The sequence below is a fragment of the Brassica napus genome, chromosome C7, assembly GCF_020379485.1.
Source record: "Brassica napus cultivar Da-Ae chromosome C7, Da-Ae, whole genome shotgun sequence".
NCBI lineage: Eukaryota > Viridiplantae > Streptophyta > Magnoliopsida > Brassicales > Brassicaceae > Brassica > Brassica napus.
This window is the reverse complement of record NC_063450.1, coordinates 42882911-42902687: the sequence shown is the minus strand read 5'-3', so window position 1 is coordinate 42902687 and position 19777 is coordinate 42882911. Positions and strand designations below refer to the sequence as shown.

The following is a 19777-nucleotide window of genomic DNA, read 5'->3' as shown; positions in this document are numbered from 1 at the left end:
CCAGCTCGCGTCCCCGATCAGCTTCAGGCCAAGGCGTTCTAGATCCTAGCTCAGACGTTTGCGACCCGAGAGCAGCTCCAGCACGCGACCTCTTCCTCGTTCGCGACAGCATCAGACAACTTGCGTCTGACGATCAAGGCGTTCCCGATCAAGCAACAAAGGACGTCTGCGACCCGATAGAAGCGACTCGATCCATTCCAGCTCGCGTCCCGTTCTTGTCCAGCTCGTGGTTCAACTCCTTTGGTGGTCCGATTCAACAATCATATAAGGTTAAAAGGTAATTCAAAACCTAAGAACCCATAATCGAACATGGATTGATTGATAAAGAATGAAACCCTAAAACCCTAATCTTTATGAATCAAAACCATAGGGTAATAGATCAAAAATCCTAATTGAGTAAATCGAAGCTCTAAAAGTTTGATACCGCAAACCCTAAATCATGTTCCTACATGATTAAAACCCCAAATCGGTTTTTACAAGTTAAAATCCGATAAACCCTAACCATATATCTATAAACCCTAAATAATATAAGTATCAAAATTAATTATACTATAATTATCAAATCACATATTAAAACCTTAATCGAATATTTTGAAATCAAAATTGTTTTCGGTTTTGATCATTGAGGCTTTAAATCTGATTGAATCTGATGCTATGTTGCTAGAATTGTTTGACCGTTAAATTGATAGATTTATTTTCTCATCCTGCTTGGTTAATTGTTCATCTGATTTAAAATTGTTTAAACCGACCAGCCTGTTAAAACATTGATTGAATCCGATAGGTTGCTAGCTTGCTTTGCTTATATAATCCGATAGGTTGATAGATTGATTGAGGTTAAGCTTGTTTAAAATCTGAATGATCTGATTGCATGATTCTTGAGGTTTAATATCATCTGCTAGGATTGATAGTTTTGTAATCTGATATGTTTTAAATAGAAACCCTAAATAATCCGTATGATAGGTTATATTGATCTGATTTGGATGTCTTTGAGAATTGAGAATCCGTATGCTAGGTTGATAGATTCATGATAAAATCTAATGTCTTGAGGTTTAAGATTGTATGCTAAGTTCGATTAAATTGATTGATCTGATTATATGTTTTTGAGGTTTGATAAATTCAGATACTAGATAAATTATTTACACATGGTTTATGCTAAATATCAATCAGTCTTGAAACTGATTCACTGAAATTCATACTTGAAATCTATATTCTAGTATTGCTAAAATCAGCTTTGAAACTGATTGAGTGATTAATAAATCTTTTTACTAGTCTTGCTAAAATCCATTGATTGTTAAACCATAATTGCATGATTAATTGAATCCGTTTTTGCTAGTCTTGAAAAACCATAATATTATGAGCACATAGAAATAGTATTGCTGAGACTTGCTAGAAATTGACTGATTGATTAAATGCCTTTAAGATTGATAGTCTCATTGTTCTCACAAGATTGAAATCCGAATTGATTGTTTTTAAGAGTAAGGCCGCATGAAAATTATACCTAAATATTGAGTGATATATGATTTGAGATGTCGAAAATCAACCTGGATTTTGCTGCCCTAAATCTCTCAGGAGATAATTATTTATGGTGGGCATTGGATACAAAGATTATCCTAAAGTCAAAAAGACTTGGTGAATGTATCATAGAAGACAATAATCCCAATGAGAAAGATTGATACAGGGCAATATTAATTATTAGCCATTATCTTATTAAGAGTCTCAAAGATCAGTATCTGACTATAGAGAATCCTCTAGACCTTTGGACAGAGTTAAAAATCGAGATATGATCACCAAGAACGGTGTTATCACCAAAGGCCCTATTTGATTGGAGGAATCCCAGAATCCAGAACTATAAGTCCGTGGATGAGTCTATAGCTGGACAAAAATAATTGATTACTGATGAGAAACAGTGAATTGAGACCTCCTCGATTAACCCCATTACCTGATACCACTAAGGCCGCAGAAGAAAAAAAAAGGTAACCACGTTCAGAATGATAGACCACACGGTCATGGCCGTGGAGGGTGGAAAAGACGTGGCCATGGCCACTATAACACATTTGGCCTTGGAATCACTATGGCAGAGGCAATGGGTATCAACCCAATTTGAGCCGTGGTCAAGGCAGTGGCCGTGGTATATCCTTTAAACCACAAAGCTCGACCAAATCAGTGTGCCATAGATGTGGAATGGGGAACCATTGGGCTAAGATATGAAGGACTCCCAAACATTTTTGTGACCTCCATCAAAGAGAGTCTGAAAGGGAAGAATCTTGAAACCCACTTGGTCTATAAAGATGGTGAAAATAATTTCGAACATGATCAAGATGATCTTATGGAATATGAGACTTATGATTGCCTAAAGGAATCAAGTTGATAATATGATTTCGACATCAAACTTGTGTGATTGCTTTGCTTGTATGCTTTCTCTGATTTTTATCTCCTTGAATTTATTTCTATTACATTGTCTGCTTAGATTAAATGAATGAATGATTTTTCTATATGAGTACACTGAAAAACGCCAATATAAGTACTAAAGCAGGTATCGCCAGTCTGAAAGAAGACTATGGCTAGGCTAATATATTATTGCCTAAGGGTATGCATCTAGAAATCAGTGATGCCTTATATTCACCCAGCTCTAAGAGCAAGAGCAGCCTATTGAGTTTTAAAGATATAAGAATGAATGGTTTCCATATTGAAACAATGGGCGAAGGAAACAAAGAGTTCCTTCAGATATATGTATAAAATCGCCCAAGGCCATAATAAGTCCTAAAGACTATACATGCATTCTCTACTGACCTAGACTATGCATAGATCAGTATGATAGAGGCTAAAAGCCTGCGAAAATATACACTTTATGGCACGACCGGATTGGCCATCCTGGTCCAAACATGATGCAAAAATTGATATTCAAAAGGCACACATTAAAAGATAAGAAGAGTTATCCCAAAGAATCTCACGTGTGTAGCATGTACACAAGGGATACTCATTAGGTCATCACCAGTAAAACGGCTACGAGCCTCTTTTTCATAAATAAATGCTATATGTCTAGATAATACTGGTGAATACATGTCCCAAGCATTTAAATGATTATGGTATGTCCATGGGGGTAAGTGTGGACAATTCTGTGATACATGTCCATACCAAGAACGGCTTGGCCGAAATCTTTTAAAACGCAAATAGCTGATTGATAGAGCATAACTTATGAGGTCAAAACTCCCATTCACAGCTTGGGCCACACGAAATTTACATGCACCTAAGTTAATATGCATCAGGCCATTTAGTGAGCATAGATATCCCCTATCACAATTATTAACGGGTCAAGAGCCAGACATACTCCATCATAAGACATTTGGATGTGTTGTCTATGTACTAATTGCTCCACCACAGAGAACTAAGATGAGACCTCAAAAGGAGGATGGGGATATATGTTGGATATGATTCTCCCACAATAATAAAGTATTTTGAGCCAACTATGGGTGATTATATTTGAGGTCAGGTACACATATTTTTTTAAGACCATGAGGAGAAAAAAATAATAAAGCTGGTAAAAGAATGGTAAAAGAAATAGAATGGAATCAACCATCAATGTCTTGGCAAGATCCTCGGACTAAAGAATGTGAAATAGACGTCCAAAGATTTTACATTTACAAAACTAGCTAATCAAATGCCAGACACATTTGCTGACCTGAAAAAGAATGACTAAGTCATATATAAACCAGCTTGTAAAGCACCAACGAATTTGATGTCCAAGAATGATGTCCAAGAAGAGACACAGTCAAGTTGCTAAAGAGTCTAGACAACGTATGAAACGTGGTAGACCAAATAGGTTCCAAAAGATAAGAATTCTCGGAAACAAAAGAAAGGTGCAGAGAATGATAATCAAAATCCAAATCCGAGGTTACTAAGGAAACCATCCCAGACATGGAGATCAGGCCGGCCGGCTCTAAGGTACAGGTACCAAACAATGTAGCTTGGGACGCCAAGCTGCAAAGTATTAAAGGTCCTGATAATAATGAATCTCAATCGATTATATCATGTTTGGAACATAATGGAACCAATAAGGAATGTCGACATAAGATGATTTATTTGCATACAAGGTAGCACTTGAATTTATGAATATAAGCGAGGATCATGAACCCACGTCAATATAAGAGTGCGCACTCGTAGAACAGATTGGATTGAATAGAAACGTGGGGTTAAATAGTTTAAGGAAGAAAGGCGTATTTGGCCATATGATTAAGACGCCATATGATGTTAAAACCAGTGGATATAAATGGGTCTTGTGAGGAATAGAAATCGTGAGATATAAAGCTGATGTTGCACAAAGATTCTCACAAAGACCAGTAATAGATTATGAGGAGACATACTCCCATGTGGTGGATGCAACTACTTTTAGATTTCTCATAAGTCTGGCTATATAAAAGAGAAAATTAGACTTGCAGCAAGTTAATGTAGTGACTGCATATTTATATGGCCCACTGGATAATGAAAGTACTAGAGGGTATTGAGCTGAAAGTACAACAAGTTCTCGAGAACAATATTGATAATCATCAAAGTATATGATTTTAATATCCTAGGAACCTCTGGATACAATTTCCCAAACAGTTGAATATCTCAAGAAAGAGTTTGAGATGAAAGATCTTGGAAAATAAAGTTTTGTTTAGGATTACAGCTCGAGTATATTAACAATAAAATCCTTGTGCATCAAATAGTATATACAGAAAAGGGTATTCAAGAGATTTAATATGGACCAGTCTCACCCATTATCTAGTACATGGGCAAGAGATCACTTGTTTTGGACACTGATCCATTCAGTCCAAAGGTGGACGATAAAGAAGTTCATTTAGTCCTGAGATGGACGATGCAGAAGTCCTGTTTTAGACACTGATCTGATTGGTCCATAAGAAGGACGATGAAGAAGCCTTTGATTTTGGTTTATTTTATACTAACCAGCCCAAAGAGGGGTTATTTGGTTTTGTTGATTTGTTTTCAGACATGTTATGTTTTACACATGGTGGTACACGCATATCACAGCAACATCATCCAAGATTTCGTGTGTGTGTATTTGAGGTCGATGACTCAATATGTTCGATCAGATTATGGCATGGCCGATGGTAAAGAAGAACCAACTATCATGTTCGAGGACGAAACATATTCTGCCCAAGATTTTCATCACCCACAGATTGTAGAAAATCGGACTGTCTTCAGCTTGTAGAAAAGGGACCTTCAGTAATGTCCAAATCAGGGGGAATAATGTGTGTTGTACTATTTTTTCTTCACCATGGTTTTGTCCTAATTGGGTTTTCCTGGTAATGTTTTAATGAGACAACATTAGAGCACATTACAAGCTCTAAATGGTTATGACATCCAAGGGGGAGTATTATGAACCAGATTGTGGATGGCTCATGACTAAGAGATTATGATTTGTAATCTTTTCATTTATATATGACGGTGTAATCTCATATATAAGGAATCTTTATGTTATGAATAAAGATAGATTTTTCAATTACTTTTATAACATAATTCTAATACTTTTTTGTAAAAGAAAAGAACCTTCAAACTTCGTGCACTTATTATCGTTTTGCAGCACATAAAAAAAAATCTAAAGTTGGACTTAATACATTTCATATGTCAAACTAGTTCTTGCAACATGTTTTCCTAAAGTACCGGCACAACAATTGCCTTTTCTTATTATAAACTCGAATCGTATCCACCATGCAAGCTGGACACAACAGCAATTCTAAAAACTGAAGCAATCGTTTGAATTGATGTTATGTCCGCTCGAAAATAATATGGCCTTACGTATAATAAAATCGTAGGGCTGAAGGCTGAAGCTATGATTAGAATTGATGCATCACCAAATCGATGCATGTGGCAAACAATTGTAACTTTTTCTAATTTTTTTTTAAAAGTCATTTTTTTAACACCAAAGTTAATACATAAACCTAAATTGCACTCAATAACCTAATAAAAAAAACCAAATTTTTTTGACCCAAACATATCCGATCCCCATGGGATTCTAGCTGATATCTCTATCCTCTTGTCTTCCTTTGATTATGTTTCCTTCTGTTTCTGTAATCGATCATCTTTGTGTTTTAAGGATGGGCTAGCAAAACAGGCCTTTAGAAACCTTGTACCGAACCCAATTTAAATCAATGAATGAAGTATTTGTGCGCAACAAAAAAACCTAAGAAAAAACCAAAATTATCCCTTTCTTAGGAGGAACATTCGTAGAAATAAACCTTGGTCTCATGTGTTTATTACATAAGTGTTATTTCCTATGTGTCATCACCTCATGCACTCTCACTAACTTTTTAAAAAAACTCTTTGTGAACTAGAATAATTACAACCAAATGTCATTGGTCATATACATCTCATATATATTAATTGAGAAACATTTGAAAAATAAAAACCTTAATTTTGTATTAATTAAAAAAACCCCAAATCCTAGGTGGCACTCTAAATGCCTTCTAAATTCTATTTCCAAGAATTCTAGAGCATCTAATATAAAGTATAGTTTAATCTAAAGGTGTCACATTATTCCATAATTATATAACACTAGAGAACATTATATTAACCTAAAATATATGAAGTGTGTATTCTTTCCTTAAATAAAAGCTACAGAATTACCTAATATGATTTACATATATACGAGAATTAATGATTATGAATAATAAAGATTTGATAACAATTTTTGCATCCTTCTTCATTTTTGTTTAAATTTATATTATTAAAAAAACTTAAACAATCACATTAACCATATAATAAAAAATTAGATTTTTTCTTATCTGTTATATTTTGAATTTTTTAAAATGACTTTAAATTACAAAAATGAGGAAACCTTTATATGTTATATTTTTTTAAACGACTTTAAAATACAAAAAATGAGGACACCTTATATGTTATATTTTTCTTATATGTTAGAATTTTCTTATATGTTATATTTTGAATTTTTTTAAAACGACTTTAAATTACAAAAATGTAAGTTTTCCTTAAGTATACGACTAAAAACATTAAAATGACATGTATCAATTCGATGGTTGATTTGAAAGCTTTCAAAACCATATGGAAGATAAAAGTCAAAATAATTCAAATGTGAAAACAATACTGTTCACTTTTTTCAAGAATGTGTTCGCTGGAAAAAATAAGGTTTTAATGTCATAATTTGTTTAAAGTCCACTAGAGAACATTATATTAACCTAAAATATAAGAAGTGTGTATTCGTTCCCTAAATAAAAGCTACGAAATTACCTAATATGATTTACATATATATGGCAATTAATGATTATGAATAATAAAGATTTGATAACAATTTTTGCATCATTCTTCATTTTGTTTAATTTTATATTAGTAAAAAAAATAAACAATCACATTAACCATATAATAAAAAATTAGATTTTTTCTTATATGTTATATTTTGAATTTTTTTAAATGACTTTAAATTACAAAAATGAGAAAACCTTATATGTTATTTTTTTTTAAAAAACGACTTTAAAATACAAAAATGAGGACACCTTATATGTTAGATTTTTCTTATATGTTAGATTTTTTCTTAGATGTTATATTTTGATTTTTTTAAAACGATTTTAAATTACAAAAATGTAAGTTTTCCTTAAGTATACGACTAAAAATATTAAAATGACACGTATCAATTCGATGGTTGATTTCAAAGTTTTCAAAACCTTATGAAAGATAAAAGTCAAAATAATTTAACTGTGAAAACAATACTGTTCACTTTTTTCAAGAATGTGTTCGATGGAAAAAATAAGGTTTTTATGTCATAATTTGTTTAATGTTCAATCCGATCAACCCATGATGTATTAATTATAGTTTTGTTCCATTATTTTTAATAAAAATTGATCCGATCCATCGGAAAGAAATTATATAATAACAACAAAAAATATTATATATATATAAATAAAATGATCACATATATAAAAAAAACTATCAATAATACATACAAATAAACTCACACTGCGCAAGGCGCAAGTCTTATCCTAGTTATACTATATGATTACAATCCGATTTGAAAAAAAAACGGGAATTTATGACAGGCAGAATATTAACTCTTTTGTAAAAGGCAACAAAATAAGTTCGACATCTATCAAATCGTTTTATGAACATTTTTTTTACGTTAATTATAATGCAACATTTTATGAACATTTTTAAACTAATATCAAATCGTATTATAATGCAACGTTTTATGAACCTTTTTGAAACCGAGTCAACATTTTATGAACATTTTTATGCAACGTTTTATGAACATTTTTAAACTAATATCAAATTTCTTTATAATGCAACTAAAGAAACATGAATAATTTTATGAAAAATTTTATGCTTATTTTAGGAACACGTATTATAATCGAACGTTTTATGAACATTTTTGTCAACGTTAATTATAATGCAATATTAACTCTTTTGTAAAAGGCAACATTTTTGTCAACGTTGAAAAAAAAAATTATACGTTACGGATATCAGATATATTTTGGTTATTTGGTCAAAATAAAAAGGAAACACAATTGAATTTCAAAATACTCGATGTAAACTCGATATTCCAAATTATAACCTACGCTTAATTGGTCAAAATATTAAGGAAACACAATAATATTGTTAACGTATAAATGGAAACAAAATTCAAAGAATCAAAATACTTACCTTAATCGATAGGGGAATATTTCTGATATATTTTTGGCGTGACCATCACGGATCTTATAATACCTATTTCACGAAAACGCATCACGCAATAACAAAATTAGGTAAGTGGTATATACGGTATTAAAGGAGGAGCATTAATATTGGTTTCTTCGATTGAATTTGGCGTGGAGAGTAAAAACCTACGCTCTGTATTGATATAAATAGTAGAGCTTAACATAATGTTTTAATCATACTAATTGGTAAATAGCGATCTAAACGAAGATGTTATTTAAAACCGGTTCGAACAAGAACGTTTTCTGAGAATGCGTAAAGAACATTTATTTTAATGTTACTTTAGTGAATACTTTTTATTACACTATATCAAAACCGATTACTATATATTATATCATATAATCACATAAGATGTACTCACGCATGATACATGTATATCAAAACGAGATCTAACAGATGAATATATTAATAAATATATATTAAAAAAAGATGCCATTAATTGGCATAAATATTGATTGACAATAACTCATTAATAATAATATTGTCCGAACAGGAAACTGCAAAACATCTGCCAGCCATAGGCATATATTTACTTTGACAAACACTCATCACAATAATTACTATCATAACAGCATAATCATGCCATTAATATTAGCCACAATATACGTCTTTGAATATAATTCATTCCGGTTATAGAACTCCAATCTAGGAATCAAATTCGCAGAATTGCCATATAGGCTCAATACCGTCCTATTTCATATTTTTAAAGTGGTAGCAATATATATACAAGCTTTCCTAAAATAAAAGATATAAAAATACGTATTTTTTATCAAAATTGATTGATTTAAAATTTAATTTATTTGATCATATTAACTCTTTGTTTCCTTTAATATTCCATGTGATTCGACGAGCAGGAAATAAGGTAAGTTCTCAAAATTTAATATTAATTTGAATTTCAAAAATTATGAGGACGATTAGTTATGCAAACATACCCTAGACCAGCGCATTGCATATATAAATACTAGACCGTCTTTTTCTCAAAACAAAGTCCTCACCACCGTCTCCTTCTCAAAATTATGAATTTAATTTCTTTTTTATAATTTGTTTCTTTAGTATTTTATTGTTTTATTGTCTATGTTTTTCTTCTTTTATATTCATAATTTATATTATGAAGACAATAATTCTATTGCTTATGTTTTGTTTTATCTTAAACTCATAATAAATTTATATAAGTCTTTGCTTACTTTCACAGTTTTTTTAATTCAAATATATTTAAATTACACCGATAAATTAAGAAGTGTAGTTTTAAAGTTATAATCTCTTTAATCCATAATTCTGCGCAGAGCGCGGGTTATCACCTAGTTACTAACTAAAACTTGTAACATTATAACTGTCCAAAGTGGCCTATTCTTGGTTTTGTATACATTTGGATCTTTTAGATTCGAAAGAAGGTGACTAACACGTGAATGCTATATTTCAACAACAATCTAGCAGGGATTTCAGTCTTCTTTTTGCTTTTACATTGTGCGGTAGAACTTTTTATTCCGACCCTTTATTCATCTAATTATTAAATTCCTATGATTTGGTAAATATGTAAATAGATACCCCAAGAAAATAAATCAAATAGCAGACAAAAAGGTTAAAATGGAAATAAGAATATAGAAGAGAAAGGAAAAGAGCTTTTAGATGGTTGGTTCTAATACGAAAGACACGGAGGGAGTCATATCTTGTCCATTTTGACAGAAAGTGTTTCAACCCACATTGATGGGCTTGATTTGATCTTCAAAATCATGAATCTGTTTATATAGCGTACTTGTACGCTAGCTTTTGTGTTTCGTTTTCTTGTAGGTCTAAGCATTTAGAAACCCTACGAAGAATCTATAGACCAAATCTTAGAATAGGAGATAGCACTATTGTTGGATGATTATGTGTCTTGGTTTTTCATAAATGTTTTGTATTTTGAATTGATGGTCCATAGCATTGAACGAGAAATTACATTACTATTCGGGTTTGTTATTGATTTGAACACGTAAAACACAAGTAACGAATATTTCTTATTACTGTACAAAAATAAACGACGAATATAAAATATTTATAATCTTTACGAGTAAAAAACAAAGCTTAATATACATTGACTGTCAGTGGACTATGGAGTATGACCAGCTATGTTACACGGCATTAGCTAAATGAAGTTATGGCAACAGTTTCAATGTAATTATTGATCCTTCGTCCTCACGAAATGTTGGGCAGTGTTAAAGGCTACTCTCCGCTTTAGTAACAATTTGACATTTTGAATCCGATCCTGCTCATAAATACTTGTTAGTTGTTATGGGTCAAAACCTACATAGTTAGTAAAGTTAAGCACCATATTCTAAATATTTTGTAGTAGACTCTCTATACATGGACACTTTCTCAATGCATCAGAAAAAAATTCTATGCACTGCGAATATCACTATTTAAAAGTGAATCCTAGATTTATCTTTCGAATGTAAAACAACTCTAAGCCATCCATAGCTAGACAAAAAAAAAAACAGGAATATCTCTATATTGTCTAGTTGACCGTTTGGTCTTCAAGTTAGGACAACACCTATATAACACAGCTACGATTGATGGAACATAGCTGGGGTTTATACTAATGTACTAATGTATTTATTTATTTGATAAGTAGTTTATAATAATATATACTGAAGAAGTAATTTGTAAAAAGACTATATTAATGATTTATGGTGTGAAAGTGTGTATGTTATTGATCTTATAAGCTTATACAGTTATGATGAACAAAAGCATCATAGAATAAACGAATACAAGAGTAATTTGACTATAAGTTTAATATGAGAAGACTTGCATCCCTTCTCCTTCTCCTTTGCCCTCTTCTTATAGCTGTTACGAGGGAGATCATAACGACTACGTGATCTTCGGCGTGTATCTTGCATCTTTAAAATCCTCTTTATTGTTCTGATTTCCTTTCCGGTTTTGGTTAACCGTGTCATGTTAGTATTAATTATTTTCCGAGATTAGGAGGAGTTTTTGTCTTTCGTAAGTTTAGTATTTTCTTACCAGGCTTTTGGACTATTGTACTGGATTAATAGAGCAGGTTTGGAGTGGGTGAAATCCACACAACGATCACTTATTAATGTCAACTAGGGGCATTTGTGGAGAGACTTCTTGTTTCATCTCAATATTTGTGAGGGTTATTGTAGTTGTGAATTTTACGTTTTGAGTTGTTTTTCAAGTTTTTTTATTGTTATAGGGTTAGAGTTGTGATGATGAACTGTGTATGCATTGTTCTCTACTTATAAAGGACTAAATTGTGTTAATAATGTGATTGATATAGTTCGTGGTGTTGTTTGCTGTGTCACTGAGACTTATTGTTTGTTTGTCTTTTTAATTTTTTTCTTGTACTGTTGAGAGTACATAAATTATATTAAAGTTGTTGAGAATACCTTTTGTTTCTAGATATTTTTTCTCCAGTTTAGTTGTGTGTATTAAGTAATAATTTTTATTATCCTTATTATGTTTGTTATATGTTTTTATTTTATTTTTAAACTTGTTTCTCTTACCGAACCTTTAAAACAAATACATGAAGACTTGTAGAAATAACTATAAAATGAGTGACAGTTATGAGTATTTGGCCTTTAATGAGTTTTAAACGAATTTATGCATTTCTCATAAGAAGACAATAGTATTGGCATGTTGACATTGGGCATGTAAGCTATTTTTATAAGACAAGAGTAGTGAGCAGGTGGAGATGTTGTTGCTGCCTTTGTGTCTATCGGGATTGTCTCTTGTATCTCTTGGTATAGCTGTGTTTGTTTATCTCTTATTTGATGGGTAATATGTAAACAAAAATCATTGTTAGTAATATTTATCAGAGTTCGTAATTTACTCTGCTTTTTTGTTTAGGTAAGTTCACTGATTTTGGTTGCCGTCTTCGTCTTTTTCGTTGCGAAAGTAAGTTTGTAAATTGTTAAATAGCTAGTCGTGTAGTTTGTATTTTTTTAGCTGGCTTGATGTATGTGTCGTTGAGTTTTAGTTGAGGTGATTGGTTTGGTATATTTGAAGTTTATTTCTAAGATTAGATAAAAAAGAGAGGTAATCATTAATGATTCGTCTTTTTTGGAATTCTAGTTTTTGGTGTTTTGATTGTTTGGGTTGTTGTGGTTTCTTTTAAGCCGTAAAATAAAAGTTTGTGTAAAATTAATTTGATAAGCAAGGCAGATAAATAGACAAAATAGGAAATATTTTTGATTATTAATGTTAGCACAATATAGATAATAATATAAAGGGAATTGTGTGTTGATTGTTTCTTACGGATCAATGAGGAGACATATAAGGACTCGAGTTGTTTCTTTGGTAAAGTCAGAGCCCTGGACAGAACGGATTTGCCCAACCACATCTGCAAGTTTAAATATCAGTTATGATATCGAAACATAATATAAACTCAGATGCAATATGATAATATACCTGATAGTTATAGGTTTGTGTTCGCAATCACTTGGAAATTGTCGAACAGTCTAGTTATGACTGAAGATTGATCTCACGAGCACCCGTGATGACTTCATCATTAATAGTTGGTGAGATGAAACAGATGAGGAATGGATTATCAGTTATCTTATACATGCTTGAGCACATAGCAACCTCAAAACGATCGACTTTCACAATGGAACTGGCTTTCAAAGATGACATGTAATGATTAGCACGTCCAGATGGAATAAACCCATGAATCACGGAATCTGCAAATAATATTATTCAACAAAGAATCAGAAAATCAATTAAAACAATTATATTAAATAAATGTGATAAATCAAAGATTAACTTACCTTTTCATCAAGGAAGAGAACTGCGATTCCCATAAACTCACTGTCTTTTTTGAAATTCAGGGAATCCCATAAGCGGGGAGGTTAGAGGCTATGCTCTGACTACTACGACCAAGATGGAGAGACTGAAAGGTTGAGTGATAGACGCCGGGGATGCCGGTTTGAGGAACTGGAGAGGCAGAAAGAGATATTTTCTAGAAGATGGTTAAAGCTAAGATGAATCAATGAGTTTTGTGGAGATGCAAATTGGGTTCATCAAAGATAAGAATCATATATATAGGGTTTAGAGAAGGACTACAAATCATGAATATTTATGATCAAACGATTTAAGATGGGGAGATGAAGAGTTTGCCGGTGAAAAAATAGATTACGAACAGACACACGGCGCAACTCTGTAACTCAGACTTGTCTAAGACAATGATGAAAATAACTCTAACTCATATTAAATAAAGACAGTTTACAATATGGGAAAACTATAATTGTTTTTTTCTTCACAACCTTCTCGCCTCCCGCAGCAACAACTTCCTTTCCAGAAACACCAACGGACGGGACAGGAACTGTCGTACTAGTAAGACCCACAACAATACTACGAGCAGGTGCCGAAGGCTCCACACCGGCGGTACACTGACCAGACTCCACAACAGGGGCATCGTCACTACCCCCAGCAAAACAGTCAACCAAACTCGGAATCTCGCTCAAATCCATCTTTCTCCAACAAGCTACATTTAAAAAAAAAAAGAAACCAACAAAACCACACAAAATCAGTAAACATCTAAACCAAGATCTTAACAATCAAAGGCATTAAAAAGCGCATATTTTCAACTTTAGTCAATAAACGGGATGCGCCGCCAAACCTCCGACCGCCTCACCACAGTCCAATCCCGAGCCTTCGTCTCTTTGAAGTATTCCACACACTCACTATCACCAGGAGCAAGAGGAACACCAACTAAATGACGACCTGCAAAACAAGACAACAATCAATAAGAATGTCAAACAAGAACACACCAATAAGAGTTAAACTACCATTGTAAGGATTCCAACTACTCCTAAAAGGGACACTCATATCAGAAACATCAGGGACCGACGAAGGCGCAATTCGAACATAAAAAAACTTCTTAATCCAACATAACGTTTTTCTCTTCCTCTTCCCAACAACACCACAGCCAGCCTTCATTGACACGTAAAAAGCCCCGTCCGTTTTATCACACCGAGTAATATGCGCGATACGTTCAAACAAGCATAGGCTCATGTGAACACCAATATCCGCGGCTGTGAACAAAGCTGCAACTATGTTTCGGATAGCAGCAGGAGTAAGCTGAGCGAGTGCAATAAGATGTTCATCACAATACGCCAGCAGCAACCTCAGGAGGGGAAACCACAAATGATACTCGGTGAACCAGAAGTCATAAACACAAAGCCACCCATCCGGAACCGTCCACGGACGTTCATCTTCGCCAGGGATACGCGCTTCTATGACTCCATTACGGCAACAGTTGGCTAAGATCCACTTAACTGTGTCCTCACTAACAATAGAAGGAAATGACTCTGATGGATCCGGATGACTAACAAGAGGACCTATGAAACTCCTAGGCCTTTCCCTCGCCTTCCTGACCTTTTTCTTCACATAATCACAAGGATCACCAAAGGCATCGAGCGAACCAGCAAGGGAAGCTTTCTTGTTTTATTTTTCTCAAAATATCAGTAACATCGGCTCGACGATCACTACTTCCGTCAGCATCATCCCTCCCATCAGCTACAACAATGATCTCTAGACTACCACTAACACCGCTTTGCTCATCACTAAAATCATCATGCTCGTCACTAAAATTACTACGTCTATCTACACCATCTCGGTCACCCACGTCATCATCGCCAACAGCGGCACGATCATCGTCACTAGCAAACTCGTCTTGCTCACTTTCCTCATCAACATCAATGTCACCGGTCCCATTCTGCTCATCACCGGCGCCTCCCAGAACACCATCATTTTCAACCTCAATGTTTTCAACGTCATCATCTCATCCATCATCTCCAACAACGTTATCAGATTCATTAGCAACATCAGCACCATCCGCAGATTCCTCACTATGAGAACTCGAGTACGAACTACCGTCAGAGGAACTTGTAGTTTCCGACGACGACTCTCTCGCTAGAAAGGAGTTTGCCAACTGCATCTGCTCATGTTCCCGGATAGTTTCCAACATAGTCTTCTTCACCAAAGATGACGAACTCAAGACAACAGGAGGCGTTTTCAAAGATGGTCTCGACCCTCCAACACCAGGCTCCGCCACCAAATTCGTCCCGTGCTCATCAAAAAGAAACTCGGTCCCTTCCTCGATCAAACTCGCACTTACCCTATCTTCTGCTTCGCTTCCCGTAAGAGTACCTACCTCAGCAAAAATAACAGATTCAGCAATCTCCGACCACGACTTGCGACCATCAGCAAGCTCCATCTTACGAACCATCAAAGACAGCTGCTCACGAGCAAACTCCCCATCCAACGAACTGAACCCCACTTCATCACAACACGGCTCCGTGGAGCTCGGCATAGCAAGCGACAAGCTCGTACCCTCCACATCTCGACCACATTCTTTCACTGACAAAGAATCTGATACAACAGACGAAATCAAGCTCGGCACTGCCATCGACGAGCTCACAACACCGGAAGCCGACCGCAGAGCCACCAACGACAAGCTCACAACACCAGGAGCCGACCTCGGAGCAACCATCGACGAGCTCGGGATATCAGGAAATGTGAGCTCGGGATATTATTCAACAAAGAATCAGGAAATCAATTAAAAATAATTATATTAAATAAATGTGATAAATCGAAGATTAACTTACCTTTTCATCAAGGAAGAGAACTGTGATTCCCATAAACTCACTGTCTTTCTTGAAATTTAGGGAATCCCATAAGCGAGGAGGTTAGAGGCTATGCTCTGACTACTACGACCAAGACGGAGAGACTCGAAGGTTGAGTGACGGACGCCGGGGACGCCGGTTTGAGGAACTGGAGAGGCAGAAAGAGATATTTTCTAGAAGATGGTTAAAGCTAAGAGGAATCAATGAGTTTTGTGGAGATGCAAATTGGGTTCATCAAAGATGAGAATCATATATATAGGGTTTACAGAAGGACTACAAATCATGAATATTTATGATCAAACGATTTAAGATGGAAAGATGAAGAGTTCACCGGTGAAAAAATAGATTACGAACAGACACACGGAGCAACTCTGTAACTCAGACTTGTCTAAGACAATGATGAAAAGACAATGATGAAAAGAACTCTAACTCATATTAAACAAACACAATTTACAATATGAGAAAACTATAATTGTTTTTTTTATATAGCGTGATGAATCTCATTTAAAAATGAAACTTATAATACACTTGTAGGCCCGGCCCACAGAGAAAACCGAAGAAGCAAGGATTTCCGACCTTCATAAATATATATTAGTTTCGGCCATCAATGTACAAAGTATCATTTAGTTTAGTGGTATAAATGTTGATGTTTATATCTCAATAACCCGAGTTCGAACAATGTGCTTGACATTTTTTCATACTTTTTAAAAGTGAGACCCACAAAACGATGACGTGACGTGCTGGTGTTTGCTGAGTAGAGAGCAAAAAGTCAATATAGATTTGTCCGAAAAGTGTCCCTATAATTGTGGATTCTATGGAGAGATAACTTTTGACTTATTGGTGAGATAATTTAATATCTTTCATAAATAATTTCGAATAATTTGATATTATCATTCTCAAAGACTTGTCAATTATATTTTCTTGATTTAACTGAATCTCTTATATTAGCTGAGACCTGCAAACTAGTTAGAATCTAACCAATAAAAAATAAAGTTATAGATCTCATGTCACTGTGATTACTTAGAAATATTCTTGTCAATTTATGTGTGGCTTTCGATCATCTAGCAATTGCATTGTGCGTTGTTGATATAATCAACAGATTGAGTAATTTATCTTTACTTTGTTGCATTCGGTTTAATAATATTAGTGTAAGAATATTATGTGATATTATCAAAAAAAATAAAAACTTGAAAACAAAAGGATGTGAAAAAATATAATAGGCAAAGGAAGTTGAGGAGAAATAGAGAAAAGCAAGGAATAAATGTACTCTTAGAAATGTACCTTCGTGTACAAACTACAGTATACGTAGGTTATTACCGTTTTTAGTTAAACGACGGGTTCTTATATTCCGCTAAGAACTTCATCTTAAGAACTCTCATTAAACATGCTCTTAATACCATCGCATATTGTTCTAGATTCTACAGCTGGCTTCAAATCTTTGTCTATTATATTTTTTCGTATTTGCTACGAATATCACTAGCCGCTCTTCAGGTTTTATTAGACTAAGGACTTTGATTTGCCATTTTGCGATGGTTGCTTAAACATAGTAGCTAAACTTTCTTAACAAACCGAAAATGTATTATTGTGAAGTTGTTATTGGTGCAAGTCATTCCTACAGATCGATATTTACATGAAACAATAGTGTATGATCTTTTTTTCACTAGCTAGACCCGATATATCAATGTAAATATCTTACTACTGCGTGCGTCTTGACATGTTGTTCTTGATCATGTCATTTATATAAGAACAATTTTGCTAGAGAGTATAGCTGACATATTTATATGGATCATATATACAATGAAAATTTGCATGTTATGGAATTGTCAAGTCCATTTATACTATTAATTGTAGAGAATGGCTTTGAACTGCATACAAGGCATTTTATAAACAAATCATCATAAGGACACCATCATGAACATAAAAGAACAGAGAATATACAGAACCAAACTAAATAAGCTATTGGCATTCTTTCATTCACCATCATCATCATCATGATTATGATGGCTAGTTATGATGAGACTGGCAAGGAGGGAGAGTTTGGCACTCAGACTCAGAGACACGAGAGGCATGGAACTTGGCGATGAAGGCAGAGGCTTTACGGTCAATACCTGGCTCAGCCACCCAATAACGCTTGTCCTCGTCGCTGGCCCATGCCTTTCTTGTGTATACGCCGTCGTCCCATGCGTCTGCTTCAACTCTGTGAGAAGACCTTCGTGATTTAAAGAAGCTAAAGAGCGAGAACTTCTTTCTGCCGTTGCCTCCCATTAGACGGTACAAGAACACGCCAAGATTCAAGAAAATAGAACTTTAAATTTGTTTAAGTTTGATGTGTTTGTGTTATGTAGAGAGATGGTTTTGCGGATGTATTTATAGGGTGACTGAGCAAAGCAGCTTCTTGTGGGAGGTTCTTTTTGTCCGGTTTGGTTCGAATCTTGGTTGTTTCTGTTTAGAAATTATCCCAATTATCAAAAGGGAAATAAAGTTTTGTTCAGTGTTGTAGGTTACATTGTCGGACCAACGTGCTTTTATGTATTGCTTGCAATTATTTTGGACCCTATTCAGTTGTGGGATTTTTTGTTGTAACTTTTATGGTTGATATATATCATTTTGTATAATTAAAGTTTCCATAAAAAATTGTAAAAAACATCATTTTTTTTCCAAAAATTCAACTTAAAATCCGGAGTTAACTAAAATATTAACATAAAATAAATTATTTTCCTCAAACATAACGTTTTATTCAAAATCAAACCTGTGTTTCAAAAAAAAATTCAAAATCAAACCTACCTGATAGTATCATAGTTCTAATCAAAACAATAACCAGTACATTTTTTATTTACATGCAATTTTTCATTTAGTGTTAGCGACATGTGTATATTCCCTCCATCAAATAATAATAAGCTATTTTCCATAGTTTGTTGTTTTCCAACTCGTTATCTAATACACCAAGGAAAACCCTCCAATGTTGATATCTCATCATTCGAGAGTAAAAAACAACTTTTTTTCTAAGAAAGAGTAAAAAATAACTTTTTAAGTTTAATTCATCCACGATGATTCTCCACATTAAAATAACAGAAGTTATGTAGAGAAAATCATAGGAATGGAGATATTATTGTTCGAGAATATGCAAGGGACGATGAAGATGAAGAAACGTGGAAGCTGGTATTACAGTCGACGGTTGTTGAGATCTTATAAGATAAACCCAATCTCAAAGGGGTCTGTATTAACTTTAGCTTAAGTCTTTGCTCAGTCTCTTTAAGTCTTTCCTTTTGAACTTTCTTCAATCTTTTTATTGGAGTGATCGAATCATTCAAAAAGTGTGTATTATTTTATGTTTCGCTATGTAAGAAGATAGACTTATTGTAATAAATGGCCAAACACAGTAGTGTTTCTTTGTTGGTTCTTGCTTTCTTCTCTTAATGATGCTTCTGGATATGACTGATCTCTCAAATTTGGAACCC

At 34.0% G+C, this 19777-nt stretch overlaps 1 protein-coding gene across 1 annotated transcript; it reads right to left on the bottom strand.

The window, feature by feature from the left end:
• Positions 1-18131: 18131 nt before the first annotated feature.
• Positions 18132-18968, bottom strand: BNAC07G28630D. The gene has a single exon (XM_013791845.3). The coding sequence runs from the start codon at positions 18582-18584 to the stop codon at positions 18324-18326; it is 261 nt and encodes an 86-aa protein (XP_013647299.1). The 5' UTR covers positions 18585-18968; the 3' UTR covers positions 18132-18323.
• Positions 18969-19777: the final 809 nt, after the last annotated feature.